At 42.3% G+C, this 19,033-nt stretch overlaps 1 protein-coding gene across 12 annotated transcripts in view; it reads right to left on the bottom strand.

Moving 5' to 3' along the window:
• ABLIM3 (actin binding LIM protein family member 3) overlaps nt 1-19,033 on the bottom strand; it is a 153,683-nt gene that overhangs the window by 13,198 nt on the left and 121,452 nt on the right. For 7 of the 12 annotated variants that reach the window (XR_015794729.1, XR_015794728.1, XR_015794727.1 and 4 more), the window contains 9 exons: nt 16,337-16,408; nt 15,594-15,749; nt 11,293-11,322; nt 10,801-10,930; nt 9,591-9,689; nt 7,356-7,406; nt 1,769-1,903; nt 849-913; nt 58-205 (listed from right to left, as the gene is read on the bottom strand). Coding sequence is in view for 2 of the 12 variants with exons in the window: in XM_088133657.1 (XP_087989783.1) it covers nt 58-205; nt 849-913; nt 1,769-1,903; nt 7,356-7,406; nt 9,591-9,689; nt 10,801-10,930; nt 11,293-11,322; nt 15,594-15,749; nt 16,337-16,408 (886 nt within the window). In the remaining 10 variants the exon portion in view is untranslated. Of the gene's footprint in view, nt 1-42; nt 206-848; nt 914-1,768; nt 1,904-7,355; nt 7,407-9,129; nt 9,201-9,590; nt 9,690-10,800; nt 10,931-11,292; nt 11,323-15,593; nt 15,750-16,336; nt 16,409-19,033 lie in introns of those variants that run through there. The other 5 variants (XR_015794733.1, XR_015794734.1, XM_088133656.1 and 2 more) reach the window with 4 other exon arrangements.

The raw sequence follows: 19,033 nt of genomic DNA on the forward strand, positions 1-19,033 counted from the left end.
AAAAACCAGCCTTCTGCTGGCAGGCAGAGTGGACGTGAAGTGCCTGCTCTTGCTTACAGCCATTTAAGGAGCTCTCGTAGCCAGCTGTATGAAGAGCTTCTCTGCTGCTCGCTGAGCTGCGGGGAGGTGTCCAAGGGTCCATATATGAATTAGCACGAGCCTTCATTTCTTCCTTCAGGATCAGTCGGCCAATTCCTGTCTGGATCTACACATTTTAAAAAGTTAATGAATAGGATACATAGATGCAAACTTTCTCTTTCCCCCAAACTCAGCTTTTGGTGCAGAATTTTAGGCATACCAAAACATATGTACATACATACATACACATTTAAATAATTAGCATCCTGTCTTTCTAGAAAGGTATGTTTAAGACTAATATTTTATTAATATTAATAAAATGTCCTAAAGCAGCAAACAATTACAATACAATATAATAATGAGCAGAAGCAGCATCTTGTTTGAGATAGTAACTAAAAAACAATAATCTCACCAAGCCTCTCTATCAGTGACAGAAGGGCCAGACTTCAATTTCCATAATTTCCAGCCAACCATGTGAATTTTGGAAGACCAGCGCATTTGGTGGTCACCAGATTGGGGTAGGTGGACTATCCCATCATGGAGGAAGGATGCTTTATCTGAGGCTATACAGAAAATATATAAAATATAACAGCTGAAGTCCTTGTCAAGCTGTTAGTCCTCCTTTTGAATGCACTAGAGGTCTGCATAGAAAAGACACTGAAGGTTTGCTACCCCCAAGAGAAAAGTACCTTGGAAAGCTAGTCTGGAAAGAGCATTGTCTACATAAGCATGACAGCAGGGGCAAAAATTAATCAAAGTTGAATACTCACTCTGTGCATCCCTCGATCAAAACTATCATCTTCTCCTCCTGATGAGAATCTTCGAACTCGGGGAGCTACAAGCAAATATAGGCAAAGTATTCAATTCAAACAAAGAGCTTGCATAATGTCTGAGTAAGGCAAGAGTTTATTAGGGATGGGGCTAAGACTGATTTTTGTTGCCCTGTGCAGTCTGTTCTTTTCAGGCCCTTAAGCATGGCCATCAAAGTCTGAAGTGCCCAGGAGTGAGGGTGGGAAGCCTGTGTGCTGCTGGAGTTCAATTTCTATCATGCCTTACCATTGGCCAGGCTGTCTGGAGATGGTCCAATAAGATCTGGAGGACCACAAGGCATATAAAGACTGTGTAGGGGAGGGAACAGAAAATTCAGCTGGTGTAGTTTTTGGTCTTTAGGTGAAATTCTAGGCCAACCTACCTCAATCTGGCATCTTCAAGAGATGTTGGGCTATAGTTCCCATCAGTCACTGCCACTGTAATAAGATCAACAGTGATGGGAGTTGCCCAAGACACGTGGTGGGTGCTAGGTTGGGAAAGTGCAAGACTTTCCCCTGGACCCAGGCTTTGCTTGGCCTAACCCTAACCCCAAAATTAAGTGGGTAGGGCCAGGATAAAAGCTACATTTGGTGTAACTTCATTTATGTTCATATTTCAAGAAATTGAATATACAGTCTCCAGCCATACATGTAATAATTCCCTCCTTATATCATATAATGTATTACAGCTTGGTAATAACCTTGGAGGTTTCCAAGGACTGCATCCAAGGCTTTCAGAGAACCAAAGTTATCTGTTATAAAATGCAAAACAGCTCTGTCCTCCTTTGGAGATCTCAGGTATAATCTCCCCCATGATGTCCTCGACATATGTGGTAGAGTTGGGCTATAGAGATTTTAGTGTCATAGATGGAGAATGTTACCTTTGGGTGAACCTTGAAAAGTCCAGTACTCTGTTTCTGAGTGATAATATGGGTCTGGAGAATAAGCTGGACTATATTTGGAGGTCTGGGCGATGTCCTCACTAGTTTTGCTTTTTGTAGCTGCAGAGTGGGAATCTGCAAAAGCAACCAAAGAAAGAATGAGCAGAAGGGAAAACCAAATTCTTTAGATGCTCTGGCTCAAATGATACAGTATAGGACAGCTGATGACCAGCCCTTTGTACATCCATCCTGGAAACCCCCAATATATCATATAAAATGGAGGGTCAGATGGCAAATTGTTTTATGCAAAGTCATATAAGCAAATCCACTTCCTATCCACTGCTTATTTCACCATAAGCGTTCTATGGTGTTGGAGGTCAGATATGGAAGGAGTGACTGGAAAACCTAGGGAGAAAAGCTGAGCTGGATTCAGATTTGGCATCTCTTTCCTGCCCAAACCCTTACCATTAAAAATTGTTCCTTTGCTTTATGTGCAATTACAATAGATCCAACTGGTTCTGCTGCTGTCATGACTTCATAAACTAATAGAGAGCAATTCTGTACTGTAACATAAGATGTTGGTCTCCCTTGCTGTTTCTGGCTGCTTAAGCCAACTTCAGAAATTCCAGTCTAGACTGCAATGGGCTGCAATGGGACCAGCCTGGTGCTCAGTCTGGACTATGGCCATTGTGGGCCCTGACTGGTCATCCCCCTGCTTCTTGCCCTTCCCAATCTATGCAGGGGAGGCAAGCCTCACTGGCTGGCTCCTGTGTGGATCGGTCTACAAGTGCCCGCTTGTTTCAAAGATTATTCCCTCCTCGCTAGTCTCAGTGCCTTTCCTTCCAGGAAACTTTGTAGGAAGGGAGAACTGATAGCTTAGCTTCATAGAACCAAAGTAGCAATGTTCCTGTGTTGCAACTTAAAGATGTTTAAAAAACAAAGGGAAGCATTGCAGTCCTGTGGGCAGACAGTGGGAAAGCAGGGGGAGCATGCTTCACCCAGTTGGACAGAAAAAGGCTGCCTACTAGTAAGTGGTTGAATGGGGCATGAACCTCCAAGGTTGAGGGTAGTTAATTGAGTTCATGGGCTACCATTTGCTAAACATCAGATTAAAAAAAAGCAAACAGCAACTGTTGTCAAGCAGAAAACATAACTGCCTGTCAGCCCAGAATGAAACAGCTGCCCTAGGCAGTGACCAGCCATGGGAGGGGAGGGAGCATGACAGGCACTACAGCCAGTCAGAACTGGAGCTGCTAGCAGAATGGAACAATGCACTGAAAACAGCAGTTTTGAATGGAAGCTGGAGAATTCCAGGCATGGGTGCATTTGTAAAGGGCTGGGAGTGGGACAAGGATGACGTCATCTGTTCCTTCAGTCTGAAAGCAGTGAGTGTCCAATACAGGAAATGGGCCAAGCAGAAAATGCAGACGTGCCCATAGAGTAATGAGATTATGCCTTTTGCCACTTGTCAGTAACCCTTGCCCAGTCAAATCTACACTTGCCAAACTGTAGCTGTAACCAGGGAATGGCTTCAGCTCTGGAACTTCAGAGAATCCTAAAATAGAACATGCTGTATCTCCATGTCAGCTGCTGCCATTTTTAATTCATTGCATTCAGGAGGGTTATAGTTTTTCTTGCAGACAATTCCATTTATCAACAGGGAAGACCAGGCAAGGTTCCTGACTGAAACTCTGGAAAGCTGCTGCCAGGTGTTCTTTGTAGACAACCCTGGACTAGGTAGACCAGTTGATTAACTCGGTATGTGGCAATATGCCAAGTGACCATGCTTTATGTCAAAAGAAAAGTAGGGATTAGATCTGGTAGGTAGCAGGAAGGGAGGAGGAGGAGGAGGAGGAGGAGGAAGAAGAACAGTAAAATGGAGAAAGGGACTAGGCAAGTGGGGCACTCTTAAATTGCTGTGGTAGCAAGCAGCATTATTTGGCAGAGCTAGCATACCATTTATCAATCTATATCCCACTCCAGGACTTACAGAGAAGAGTCCCACTTGGGCATTTGCAATCCAAAGCACACAACCTAGATGAGTTCCCACCTCCTTGCTGATATCACTCAAATGATGTCAGCTACTGCAGACATTTTTGCATTCAGTGCAAATGTCTGAAGCAGGAAAGGTATATTGGTTCACATGAAAGCCAATAGGCATATAACCATACCCATGAAGGTGTTACGGTCCCAGACATTTGCACTCAGTGCTCACTGCCTGCAGCAGCAGATCATGTCTTTAAAGCCAGATTGATGGGGAACCAGTTGGGGGGTGGGAAGGAAACATTAATCTTAGGGTCAAAGTGATATTATTCATACAGCCATCAGTTGTATTATTTTTAAAAACTAAATAGCATACACAAGGAGTTTATCTAAGTTGGGACTCAGATGGTGGCTGTGATGATAGAATTGGAGGCTACAGCTGTGTCTCTGCTCCAGATCTGATCAGGGCTGGGTTCCTTATGTCTGCATTGGGAGAAAGTGCAGTGGAGCAAACAGAAACCTATCTTGGAACTATGGCTTGGATAAATCATTAAAGTCCCCTACTCTTAGCTAAGATCCTAATTCTAATCAATCCTCCAGAATACTAATTACTTTTTAAATTGCTGATTGCTTGAATGGTATCTAGTTCAAGTTGACCCTTACAAAAGAAGGATAGAAAAAAAAGTTGCAGTGGACTTGATTTGGTATGAGGGCTGGAGTGAAGAGGCACATTACATAGAAGGGCTATCTTATTTAGTCTTTAGTTAGTTGCTACTCAACATGGGATGAAAGCATCCATTCCAATTTCCATCTCAAAGATCAACAGCAAATAAGAAAAACTGAAAGGAGACTTTCTCCCTTCCCACTTCTCTGTCTCCACACACACACACACACACACACACACACACACACAAACATATACAGTTAAAAGCATTCATCCATTTATGTCACATCTGTTTGGGCTGTAAGGTTGGAGAGAGATAATAATACTTTGAGAAAAAGCTGGAGATGATTTGTGGGCCATGCTACACATTATGAGAAACATGCATCAGCATTGCTAAACTGGATGCTTTTATACAAGCAGCTGCAAGTCTCTAATCTGGATGATGCTCCCAATCTGGATCTAATCTAATCTGGCTATGCACCCATGGCAGTAGACTTGATGTGCACATACAAAATTCTACTCTCTTTTTTTTAATGCTTTAATTAATCCATATTGTTTCTATTTCAGATAAATGCAATTCATTCCTGGTGTGAGACTCTAAAATGAATATGCAAATTGATTAACAGATAACCAACTATAGTGGTTTTGTCTTAAATATATGCCCCCTAGCAAGCATTATGGGCAAAACTCCAGATTGCATGCATGTAATTTACAGAATATGTCATCTTCATTATGTGATTTTGAGTAAAAAAAAATTGCATCTAAAAAGAAGAAGAAAAAAAAAAGGAAGCTCTATTTGTAAACTGCCTAGAGTCCATTTAATTAACAACTAAGAGATGTGAGGTACACAAACTCCAAGTCTTGCTGCAGGAAGTCAGAAGGTTCTCAGAAACTTGCTGCTTCAAAGGTGAGAGCCAAAGGCAGCTACTTACAATGCAGTGGGGTGCAGTCAGCCAGCAGGCAGGGAGTTATGAAGATAGCACATTAGGAAAGGGGGAAAGAAAGAGAGGAGGAGACTCCTGGTTACCACATTAAAGGAAATGTCACAAGTCTTCTAAAATAAAAGCAGACTGCTGAGAAGCTCAAAGAAGCAGTCTTTCCTCTTCAGAACTCCACCTTCCATGACCTCGGAGCTCTGTCTCCAAAGGTGACAAAGAGAATTGCTTCCTGTAGCTTTTCCTGCCATACAAAAGCATGGAACATCCTGCCTTGAAACAAGTCCACTCTTGCTCCTTTTGCAGGATCTGTGCCTTCAGCCTAAATTCAAATCAAACTATGTTTCTGGCCTCTTTACTAACAGTAAAAGGGAATTTAACTGGATACTCTGACGTTGGGCATTGGTCTTCAAAGCAACCAAATAGTTATGATACAACTCTAATATTTATATCCTTTGCTAAACACATTGGTTAAGTTTTACTCTTGAAACATATGTAGTCCTCTGAAACAATGGTTCTTACAATTATGCTATGTTTTTTAAGGACATATAAATAGACAAGCCTTTTCTGCTTAGATTAGAGGGTAGACATGATATAAATCAGAGGTAAGTGAGCTGGGGCCCCTATGAATGTTTTAGGCCTATTTTCAACAGCTCCAGCACACAAGGACTTTTATAAGGCTGTAACACCTTTCCATGTATCCATCTGATGATGCTCTAACAATATTTAAAGATTTGTGATAGGTTCATGTGGCAGAGGCTTTTAAACACATTAATACCTTAAGATGAAGCCACAGAAAAGTACTGCTGGGCCCATATATTCACTTTGTGACGTTTTTGCTTCAATATATTTTCAAGTTCAAATTTGAACTTACTGTACCTTCCAAGTCTCTCGTTTCCTTTCCTTACTATGGAACAACATCACAATCCAGCCACCTCCTTAAACAGCCATAGAGTCTTTTTGAAAAGTTTGAAATTCATCTCTCTTCTGTGTTTAGCCACCGTACAACTAAGTCACTTCTGAACTTGGTATGCAATGTTATAACAATGAGGCTCTTCTAGTTGATCTTGGTTAAAACTCTGCCCCACATGTTGGTCATTTCTTTCCTTGACTACTACAGTCTTCACTCTGATTTCCATGATCTCAGTTTGGTGTCTCAGTATCTATCCAGCACTCTGCTGCTCAAATCATGCAGTTCTCTCGTTACTCTGACCTCTTGTGACACCCCTTCATAAAACCATACTTTGGCTTCCTGTACATAATTGGGTTCTATATAATACCTCCTAATGCTTAGATTTGAATTCCTCTAGGGCTTCCACCCCACCCCTCTTACAAATATTTCTTTGCTCTGTTTTCTAATATATCTATTCATGACTTTTCACTTTGCTGTTCAAAGGTTCTTCTCTCCTCCTGCTAAAGTTCCCATTCTGTCTTCCCTGCTGCTCCTTCTGTTTGCAGCTCCTTTTCTGAAGTCCTCTATTCCTTTTGGTTCTTGTCCTTGTCTTAAATGTTCCTTGGAAAGGATCTGTCTTTTCATACACTATGGAGTTTCACGCAAAGGACAACAGTAGCACAACCACAACATCTAAAGGCATCTTGGTAAGCTATATGGACCTGTTCCAGCTCATATCCCTATGTTTTTAAAAGTTAATAGAAAATAAGAATTGTCCACTTAAAAGCCTAGTGCTATTTTGCCTGCATGAGTTACATTGCTGAGGGTGGGTTTACTTTTTCTGAACACATGGAGGCACCCTAGGATAAAGATTGATGAGAGATCTAGCAAGCCAAACTTTTCTGCTGAGCCCTGCTCTCACATTTTTGAAAGGCCAATACACTTCCCTATTTTTCAAAGTGTATTATGTCCAGGTCTGGCCACTAACCATTAACTTTTGTATAGCTTATTGAGCCACTTCACTTCCAATGTACTCCATCACACCTAAGCAGAACTGTGATTTATTTTAAATTGTATGCCCAAATATGTGTTAAAGCCATGCCCAAACTGTACCGTGTCTTTTATAGATGGGTGGTTTCCGGTAGATGTTACTCTCTGCAGCAGCTGGAGGTAAAGAAAGAAAAATAATGAAGGAAAGAAGGAGATAGCAAAAGGGAGGAGCCAGTGTGTGTAGCTAAGAGATACAGGAACCTGCCTGTCATTCTTGAAGAGGGGTGGTGGGAATCTTCTCTGTATCATTTTGGCAGCACAAGTAAGAACATGTATGATATAGAGAAGGTTAGCATGATCCCTGTACTAGTCATAGGAGTCACCAGATTTGCAGATAAAGTTGCCCGTCCAAGATTTCATTGCCTGCTTACTCCATTTAGTACTTTCCCATCTTAAGATAAGGCAGCCTTATCTTAAATACTTGCAGAGCAAACTTAGGCTAGGAGATGGTTTAATGAGGGAAGAAGGAATTAATCCTCTTTGTGTGCTATTTTGACAGCTATAAGACAGTGAATGTGTGCGTGCACAAGAGGTCATGCTGTGAGCATGCTCACTATTGACAGCATGCAGGGTCAGGCAGACAGCTCTCCTTCTGGCACAGCTTGCCTCAGTTTGGGAGATGGGAAGGCCTCCTTTGGTGAGTGCTAATGGCCATTGTCTCCTTGTCTGGCAATGGCACCAGATGATTTATGAGTTGGCTCCCTAGAGATACAGAGACAAAAATCCCATCCCATGCTTGTCCAGGAGCAAAACAAGTCAGCCACATTCTCTTCAAATGAGAGAGAAGCAATGCAAGCTGGGAACAGGAGCTACTCTAGCAGCACAGAGGCTTGCTGATGGGCTGATCCAGTGGGGTAGGCAAAAGGACCATCCATAAAAGACATAAGCAAAAGCTGCAGGGCACTAGCCATCTCAACATCAGTTTCAGCAGGGCCAGTAATGAAAGGGAAATATGACAAGGGAAATTCTAGAAAATACAGGCCAATTCAGGTGGAACAAGCTCTTTTCCAACAAGACAACCAATTATATCAGCTGATCTTGCCTAACAGGTCAGTTTCATCTCCCTGAAGATTGCAATAAATATGTGGAAATACTTAATCCCAAATTGTAAACTTCAAGTGTTTCTACAAGAACCAAGATCCACATAAAGTTTGATAACTTGGGAGATGAATGAAAAATAATCAGATCCCAAACATGAACTTTATCAGCTGACTGACTTCACCATAAACCAACTGTGACCTTTGTGGAAGCCAATGGGATCCACACTGTTATTTCAGGCTGAGTGAATGACAAAGAGCAAAACCTTGAAAAGTAGACTGCGGTTCCATTCTGGTAGGAATGTGTCTGTCAAAGGAATAAATCCCAGTCCTAACTTGCCCTAGTTCTAGATCAGGGTTCTCCAAAGTGGTCAGTATTGACCCCCAAGGGTTGATGGGACTATTATTGTTGTTATTATTATTATTCATTGTACTATTAGTTAAATTAGCATTTATTAAATTATTTTCATATAATAAATGTTTGGGAGTTGATGAACATTCTGAAACTTCATGAAGGGGTTGATGAGCTGAAGAGTTTGGGGACTCCTGTTCTAGACTTGAAGAATGAAGGAGAGCTCCCACTGCTGCCAGCTTTGGCACAGGTGTGGACTTTACATGCTTTGACCAAACAAATGAGGCTCAATTTACCATGTGAGCAAAGCTGGTTGCTGACTGTGCAGGCAGGCAAGTGGCAGGTAAGTGGGGAGGGTGTACATGTCTCTACTTGCACACTGACAAGGGACAGGGGTTGACTTCCCTCCTACCCCCCTCTGCAGGAGGGGTGGGGCAGTGGCCCTTACCTGGGTCTCTGCTGGAGGGGAACGGCCATCTGGCAAGTCCAGAGAGATCTGGGGGAAGGGTGCAGCGGGCCCTGAGGGGAGCAGGAGGAGTATAAGATAAATTATGTGTCAAGGTTGTAGTGGAGAAAAGCTCTTAACTGACAGACAAGCTTTGCCCTGTGGTCCTTGAGGGAGGAGAAGGGAAGGCGAGGAAGAGGAGAGTCTTTCCTTTGTACAGGGAGAGAAGCTGCAGGGGAGGGGAGAAAGAGACTTTAGAGGCAAAGGAGAGAAGGCTGCAGGTCTTGTTTATGGATGGCCTCTACCATGCAGTTGTAGCTTGCTGTGGCCAGCTTACCTTAGGCTGGCAATAGCACTACTCATGCAAATAACATACTTGGCACAAGCATGCAGGCTAAAAAACAAAATAAAAAAGATCCCATACAGCACTCCTTCATGGCTGGCCAGAGGCCTCCAGAGCCTACCTGGAATGTGGAAATGCTTAGGAGCTTGGTATGAGGTTGGTGTAGAAGACCTCACATCTAATTGGCTATAGTAGGGGGAGCTGCGCCCACTCTCTGTTCCTTGAAAGAGCAGATTGGAGGGAGCAGCAGAGAAGAAAAGAGAGAGGCAGAGGAAAATTGATGTTAAAAGCAGCATGTTATAAGACTAGCAAGCCATCTGTGAATCTGTAGTGGGAGTGCATGGGTGGAAGGGTGGTGGTGGTGATGGCGGTGCTGATTCTTACACGTAACAGGAAGACTGATGGGTTCATAGACAGACAGGAGCCAGAAGAAAACTCACAAGTGCATGCCAATGGTGGCGGTTCTAAACCCATTCTAGCAGCAGTCTATGACTATAAGACACTTTGTTTTAACAGATGATAAGGTCTCATAAGCAAATATGAAGCTGGAGGCCTAACCCTCTTTTACTGGACAAAAACATCTTTGTATTTTTTCTTCCCAGTTCCACTGTCTTCCTCATGCAACATATCAAACCCTAGTCTGTTTACATCAAAGCATTACCATCTCTGCCTATGTGTACATGGATCTTGTGTGTAGATGCATTCTGGGGTGGTGGGGAGGGTGGTGAACTGCTATTTTGGAACTGAAACGTTTGAGCTTTAAGCACTCTCTTTCAAATTCAGAACTGTTGTTTGGGTTTTGAAATAGGTTGTTCCAATCATTCCGAAAGTATTTTGAGTTCAAAAGAACATAGTTTTGAGTTTGAAACAGATTTTTGAGCTGGAAAAAGGCCTGTTTCTAGCTCAGAACCTATCACGAATGCAGGACAAATGACACATCCACAGTGGCTTCCCACATCATCTGCTTCTTTCCATTTCAATTCTGCCACAGAATCATTGCTCTGAATTTGCTGAGGAAAAAGAAAATGGAGCATGGACAGTGGAGTGAAGTTCATCACAACTCATTGGTGTCCTGAAGACAGTCAAAAACAGAGCTAGGCACTTGCCTACCATTCAATCAAGGAAGGATCCTATGCAACGGAAGACACTGTACAGTGGTGCCCTCCTTGTCCCCCTGATTTCATAGTGCAGGCTGTTCTGGATATGGAAAGAAGTTTGGCAGCACAGAGTGTCCCTTGGAAAGAACTTGATCTGTCCCTCTGAGGATGTGCTGATGCAAAGTTCTGGTGGGCAAATGTCTTTGAATCCTGATGGAGAGAGCCGTGCCCTACCTGAGCGGTAATAATGATGCGGAGAGCGTGGGATGGTGGGAGACATGCCTTGGCGGCTGTAGGTGGGCGAGTCAATGTAGCCCGGGCTGGATGCTCGCCTCTGCCTGATGTCCATGCTCTCATAAATATCCTGCAAAAAATTCAAAAGCTTTGTTTATAAAAGACCCAGTTCCAGGAAGGTCAAGATGTATGTACATTAGCATGCATCCTGGCTCTCTGAATATTATATTCTTTTCCCAACTGAGGGCATCTTTTCCCAATGTGTGCAAATATATTACATCACAAAGACAATTTGCTTTACCCAGAGCACTTTTCATTTAATAGCATGGGAGGGAGGCTTCTTTTATAACCTCAAGGCTTAGCAATAAAGCTAGTTCAGCCTCCTTGGCCCTCCACAGGTAGTTTTTCCCAGCCTGGCTCTCCTCAAATTCTTTCAGCTCTCATTGCTCAGATATGTGAGCCTGCAATTAGTCTTACGCACTGTGTGATTACCTGAGAATATGGAGACAAGGTTCCAAGAGACTACAAATGACAGAAGGTCAGAGACAAGCCGCCAGGGAGTAAAGAGCAGGAAAAGAAAGAGAGGGAAAATGATTACAAGCTGATATAATGGTTCTGCACCACAAGCCAGTTCATCTTCCTCCAAATTCACTTTGCAAAACTACAACCTTATCAGAGCTGCTGAGGCACTGAGAACACCTGGGAGAAAGAGACTCCAAAATAACAAAGAAAGAGAAAACCAATCCCATAACTTTTTCCCAGTGTTGTGGGAAAAGCCACAAGACAGCTCAGTGTTTCACTTCCCTTCACTTCTGTTCTTGTCACCTCAAAGGGATGTATGTGCCTGCCTGGTGTAACCTCACTATCAGCCTCTGTTGAGCCCTTTTCCCTGGACCCTCCATTTTACAACTGTTTAAGTCCCCGAGAACCAAATCTTTGTCTTTGAACAAACTTAGTTCTGAAAATAACACAGGAGAACTTAAGACAGCATATTCAGTTCTCAGGCAACACATAAGGTTTGAAATGAAGCTCAAAGGGATCCTCCTAGATCAAGTATGTGCAGAGGGTATGGCAAAGGCTGATGTGTGAATGTAGTGGAACAGTGGAGGACCACAACTTTCTTGTATCAGACTCACATCTGCCTATTAAGATATGACAAATATGTAGAAATTAAATATTTGCATGGTTCCCTCTTAATCATATTTTTGAAACAAGTACAGAAACTCGCCTACAGGCTTATCTTAAGATGCGCTTCCTCTAAACTTTAAAAAGTGTCTTCAGCACACATTTGTTTGGGAAAAGGAGGACTAGCTCAAATTCAACAGAAAGCAAAAGGCAAAACATTAAGTGGCATCGCTTAGACCGTTTCTGAAGGCCTCTGATTGCACCATATTGGTCCATTTAAGAACAAGCATAGTCCAGAGTACAGGTAGTCCTCACTCAGTGACCACAATTGGGACTGGCAACTCTGTTGTTGAGTGACATGGTCATTAAGCAAGATATCACATGATTGTGACAGGCTTACAACCTCACTTCCACTGTGGTCATTAAGTGAGCTATCACTGGTCATTAAGTGAGACATCACATGACTGCAATTTGCAATTTTACTGCCTGCTTCTCCATTGACTCTGCTTGTTGGAAGTCAGTTGTGAAGCACACAAATGATGATCATGTGACCACAGGATGCTGTGATGGTCATAATGTGAGAACTGGTTGTAAAGTTACTTTTTCAGTGCCATCGTATCTTTGAACAATCGCTAAACTAGATGATTGGTAAGCGAGGTCTACCTGCCTTGCTGTGCAAGTAAGAAGCATCCAGATGGGCTCCTTACCAAGCAGCTTTGGGAGATGAAGTGGTAGAAGAGGCACCTGAAGTAGTACTGGCAAAGAACAGAGTCACTACAACTGAACACAGATTAAGTGCTCAGAGTCAAGCCTACACCATGGTAGGATAAGTGGCAAAAGAGCAACATTTCTCCATAGATCCTAAGAAAGTAGATAGGGTCCTCTGTGATATCAGCTCTGCCACTTGTGAATTAGATTCCTGCTGTTCCAGGTGGCTGAAAATCTCCAGGGAGGAGGCAGAAGGCTAGATTAGATAGGTAAATGGGGAAAGGATGGCGTATAACTGTGAAAGAGGTTCTGGTGCAACCCCTACTCAAGAAGTCAGCACTTTCTCTAAGAACAGGAAGGTGGAGGGTAGCTAACAGTAATTTAGTCAGTTGTTGAGACAGCCCTTGATGAAGTTGACCCTTCCCTTACGGGGTGCCTTATAATTTGGCCCTCTCCCCCCATTAAGCTACTGGGAGAGATCATCCACTATATGGATGATACTCCATTTTACACATCTACCTTGGGCTGAATAGATGTTGTTAGAGACTAGGGTGCCGGAAGACTATTAGGGACTGGATAGAGAAAAACAGATTTAGACTCAATCCTAGCAGAAGAGTGTGACTGTGAGTTTAGAAATTGAAGGATTTAAGTAGAATTCCATCCTTGGCACTGGACAGCTTTGTGCTCCCCTATGCACAGATCATCTGTAATCTGGGTCCTTTAGGACTTACAACTCTGCATGAAGAGCAAGTAGAGGCCATGACTAAGAGGCCCTTGTACAGCTCCATCTTGTGCATCACTTACTGCCATTCCTAGGTTGGGAGGTTTTGTTGACAATTACCTATGCCTTTTTTCACCTCATGTTTGGATAACTGCAATTTGCTGTACATCAGACTGTCCTTAAAAACCACCAAGAAGCTATAATTTGTCCAGAATGCAGCGGCTTGAGTACTAATAGGTGTCCTGTGGTTCACCCGTGTTACACCATTACTTTGGGAGCTACACTGGTTGCTGGCAGGTTTCTGGTTGAAATTCAAATTGTTAGACATTTATGAGTCCTTTATGGTTCAGGACATGGATGTGTGTGGGATCACCTTTTCTGGTGGAATGAACTCATCCATTAAGATGCAGCAAGGAAGGCTTGCTCAGGTCCCAATCCACTGACATCAGGGACTCTGAGAATGAGCCTTCTCTGTGTCAGCCCACCTTCTCTGGAAAAGTCTACCCATAGAAATAAGGGCAGCCTGGGTCTTCCAAAGGGCCTTTGGGAAAACTAGATACTTGAATGACTACTGAAAAAATAGCACTGGGGGGTGTTTGGGTTAGTGTTGTTGCAGTGCCTGTCAAGTTTGGTTTATTTTGTTCTAGTTTCTTCCCTATCCGGATTACTTTGGCTTTATTGTTCTTAATCTGTTGGCTGAATTGTGGAATGCAAACCATTCATAGTCATACTGAATGAAGCAGCATATAAACCCTAGTAATAAATAACAAATAAATAATTCCTCGGTCCAGTTCCAGACTGCTTATAGAGTAAATTTATTTCATCAGGTTCTCACCTCTATATGATAACGCTGTATTTCCCTTTCTGAACAATATTTTAAACAGAAGTGCTGTTGTAGCCAAGCCCTGATTTAAGTTTCTCCAAATGTTCCATTTTGCCTGGATTTAAAAATATCCTGGCTTCCTTGGAGATATTCAGAAAGAAGTCTCAAGTCTTACTAGTAGCACTTCTTTGTAACTCCGTAAGTTGTCCAAGACTGAAACTCATGTCTTCATTTGCCAGGGAAAGATGGAACATTGGGCCATGCAGGTCCCATTGGTTCTTTCTATCATGCTCTCAGTCCCCAAAGAGATATATGAGTGCAGCCGGATCAATGGATATCTTCTGTGAGAAAGTGGGATAAGGAACTTAACATATTTGTGTTCTGATCTGATGGTTAATAAGGAGCCTGTTAACATTGAGGCTCTGGCCTGAGCTTTTCACTGACTTTCCAGAGAAGGAGCTGTATAATTTTGTTGCTTCAGTCATTTATTTGCCATAAAATAATTCTGATAAGGGGTGGTTGCCAATTGCTAAAAGCTCTGCTGCCTTGGAGCTGTCCAAAAGGACTGTGTTCCCTTCTGTCAAAGGTCTGGCATCCTTCTGGCAGAAACATCTCCCTGCCATTTAATTAACCATTCTCTTTTTCAGAAGAAGCAAGAAGGCTGATGCTGGACTGGTCCAGCCTAGCCATGTTCCCCACCAGTATCCTAAATCAAAAGCTTTTACAAATAGACTGTGGATAGCACAGTAACATTTCCAAATAGGACAGAATCTGAACTCTGTCACCGGCAAAGGACAGGCCCATACTAGCAGATTTGCTTCATTTTCCATTGCACCCATCAAGACATCCATTCTCTTCAACTCATCAAGGAGGCTTTGATGTGTTGGACATAACTGCAGAGAGCTGCCCAGGTGCATTTGAAACTGAGGCATCATCTTTGTGCTTGTCCCATTTTCACTGATTTTAGTAACAACTGAATTCTTATTTGTCTCATCCTTGGTCAAATGTTACACAATGAGTAATGTGCAAACTTCTCATGTGGCTTCTTTGGTTTGGGCTCTGTATGTTCTGTCTATACAGGCATTGTACATGGTTAAGATTTAGCAACAAACTGTGATTAAATAAACAATGGCGCAATATTTTTGTTCAGTCCATCCGATCTATACTTGGAAAGTGCTTTTGCATTTTCCATTAAATAGGATGGAATCTATGCTTTTGGACCAGTCTCACCTGGATACTATCAACTTACCAATTTGGATGTTCCTTTTTTTGGAGTGAGGGATATATACTGTGAATCTCAAACATTCTCATTGAAATTAATGGGATTTGCAGCCAGAGGATAGAGACAAATCTCTGCTTCTAACAGAGACTTCATTCATTCTGTACAATCCAGGTGAAATTGCTTAGAAACTGTACCTCCCCATAGCTATATCTCTCCAGTGTTTCATCCGAAGTATATCTGTGATAAGGCTCATAAGAAATGAGGTCAGGGCGTTGCACCTCGTAGATGGCTTTAATCTTGGGAAGAGCAGCCAAATCTTTGTAATTAAGGATTTCATTATCCACTTTAGCCTATGGAAAGGGAAAGATATAGATAGACAACCACAGAGAGAAAAGCAACAGGAACTTGGAATGCAGAGGAGAAAGAACACATTAGAATGCAAGGCTGAAGGAATCTTCAGAGCAAACAGTGACAGATACTTATGATAAAGGTAAAAAGAAGGAAGGAAGGAATCTTGAAGGGAATGCCAGGGCTTTCCCTGTGTAGATGAGGCAACAATGGGAAGGAGCAGTTGGCTCAGGATTGAAACTAGTGCCAGGCTTTGCTTTGACTACATGCATCCAAATTCTTCTGTAAGACAGATGATGCTCAAAGAGGACACTGGCATAGTGGCATTAAGCAGACAGATATTCATGGATGGGAACAGACCACTCAGGCTGAACTTGCCAAATGCTTTCTTTGGCACATATTTGGTTTGGAAATCTGTTCCAAGATTGAAGGAGAACAGTTCTCAATAGATATGTTACTTTACTGGTTGATCTTTTCTTCTCATTTCTTCTGGGATTCACAGGGCATGCATTTCCAAATTATTCCTATAGGAGCTGCCAGCCTCAGTTCTTGGTTTTCCATGTTGCTTCAGCCCCAGAATTATACTTACACAAATGACTCGGTTGGGGGAACCAATGCTGGAGCCAGGAGGGGATATGGATGTTTCTGAAGTTCTTCTGTGCTGTGTAGACAGAAACAGGCAAGTCAGTTAAAGTTTCCTAGCCTTTGCCTACAGATAATACTGAAGAAACATTCCAACCTACACTGACCAGAGTTGCCAACACAGTAAGGGCAAAAAAGTCACATACCTACATCTATTCTTTCTGGTCAAAAAGCTTTAATTCCTACAATATATATTTTGCTGCACTTTGCTACTTGCCACTCTAAGCTGCTAGCTCACCTTCCTCACTCCATGCATATTCTGAATTTCAATCTTCCATCCACTGTATATTAAATAACTCTGAAATGCTCTCAGTTACTATACTTTACATCTCCATCATTACTTTCAATTAAAGCTAGTATGCTGGAGGGCCTAATGAGATATTATAGTACAGACGAGTCTGTCATCAACTTTCCTTTTGCACCCTCCTTCTCCATTAACATTTGGTAAAAGTCATCCATTTGGTACCTGTCCTCTCCAGTTCATTGACTGGTATTGGCAGTCACTGAGTATAATGATGAAATGCCACTTGTTTCCTTTACTAGATACTACTGAAGAGATACAGTACAGCATGAGGAGTTTTGGGTATGAAACTGAAGCAGCTCTACATCTTCTGTAATGTGTAGTTGTGCCTTGAGTCTCCAAAGCAATCGTCTCCCATTCTCCCTGATAACTAGCCATACTGGCTATAACTCATGAGAATTATATCCCAAAACATCTGGAGGAACCCAATGTGGGAAATTACTGTAAAGACAAATTGCTTAAGGCTCTTTTTGTAACACTTGCATATACTGAATCATGCCACTGGATCTCTCTAAGCCATAGAGCATTTCTGCCAGACCACCCTGACAGCCTGTAGAGCAGAGTTAATGGTCAGCCCTCCCAATCACTTTGGGAAATAATGCTTTGGAAGCACTCATAAAACAGGTAGAATTTGAGAGATGAGGCCAAAGTGCTCTTGTGATATCAATTGCACCACAAATATATGCTGGCTTCTTTGGACAAAGATTTCAACAAGTTTTTTCCTATTCTAGCCATTATCATCAAATCATACACCTGGAGGGAATTCAGAAGTCGACTAGTTCAGCTCCCTGCTCAATGCAGGATCTGCTGAAGCATTTTGGACCACTCTTTTGAACCTCCAGTAAATGGGAACATACCACAGCCTTCCATATGCACATCATGATGCAAACTCTGCCCATTATGTACTTATATTGTGACTCATGATATATTGAGTCACATTTGCTGCAGATGTTCCTAGTGTATATCACTTCACATGGCTGCCTATTTCACCAGCTGACAGCTCTTATTGCCAGGAAATTCCTCCTAATACCTAACCTGAATCTATTTCCCTGCAATTTCAACCCATTGGTTCTGGTCCTGCCTTCCAAGGTGAAAGAGAACAAATCCATCCCCTAACAACCCTTTAGATATCGGAAGACTGCTATTACAGGTAGTCCTCGCTTACTGACTGCCTTGTTTAGCAACTGCTCAAAGTTACGATGGTATCAAAAAAACCAGCTTTGTGACTAATCCTCACATTTATGACTGTCACAGCATCCCACAGTCATGTGATCGCCATTTGGGAGCTTCACAACCAGCACACATTTACAACCGTTGCAGTATCCCACGGTCACATGATTGCCATTTGCATGCTTCTCCTGGCTTGTGACAAACAGAGTTAATGAAGAATGCGGAAGTAAAATTGCAAGTCACGATCATGTGATGTTTTGCTTAACGATTGTGGTGACTGGCTTAATGACCAAAGAGGAAGTGACATCATAAGTCCATCACAGTCACATGATTTTCCACTTAGCGATTGCAGCGCTTAGCAACAGAGTTGCCAGTGCCAATTGTGGACACTAAGTGAGGACTACCTGTATAGTCTTCTCTTCTGAAGACTAAACATAACCAGTCCCTTTAATTATTCCTCATAGGACTTGATTTCCATTCCTGTTACCATCTTAACAGCACTTACTCCAGTTGGTCAATGTATACTTTATTTTAGATTTTGGAGCTCAGAACTGGACACATTATTTCAAGCTGGGCTTCACCAAAGCAAAGCAGAGTAGGGTGATTACTTCCAGTGACCTGAACTCAATGCTCCTGTTATTACATCCCAAAATAGCATATGCAGTATCAGCAGCTATTGGCCCGCACTGTACAATGTGTAATCTGCTGAAATTTCTTCCAATACTTGTGCCTTTCATTTTTCTCCCAAATTCTAACTTCACATTTCTCCTAGTTAAATTCCATCTTGTTGATGCTGATACCCTGTTCAAGCTTATCTAGATTGTTTTGAATCTTCTCTTTCTCTTCTAAAGCTACTCCTCTTAAGCTTATGTGTCATCTGCAAATTAAAACTTCAAAACCCAGAATGCAATAAATCTACCTATGTGAAGGATAGAAATGAGTTGCTAAGAGCCTGGTCCAATCTCAGTGAGCCTCTCCTTTTTTTTTTCCCCCCCCATGATAAAAATGCAAAAGACCAAGACCAACCAATATATCTGGCAATTCAGTTCTGGAACTAACAAGTGACCTTTACCTTGACTCAATACTGAGGTTTAAAAATAATTATCTAATGGTCAGAAATGTGAAATTAGGGCAGGAAGGAGAAGCAAAAGGTAGCCTGATTGGAAGAGAGTT

The sequence above is a fragment of the Python bivittatus genome, unplaced genomic scaffold (assembly GCF_059951505.1).
Source record: "Python bivittatus isolate LINGU-HERP-01145 unplaced genomic scaffold, Pbiv_v1 ctg000080_np1212, whole genome shotgun sequence".
In the NCBI taxonomy this organism is placed as follows: Eukaryota; Metazoa; Chordata; class Lepidosauria; order Squamata; family Pythonidae; genus Python; species Python bivittatus.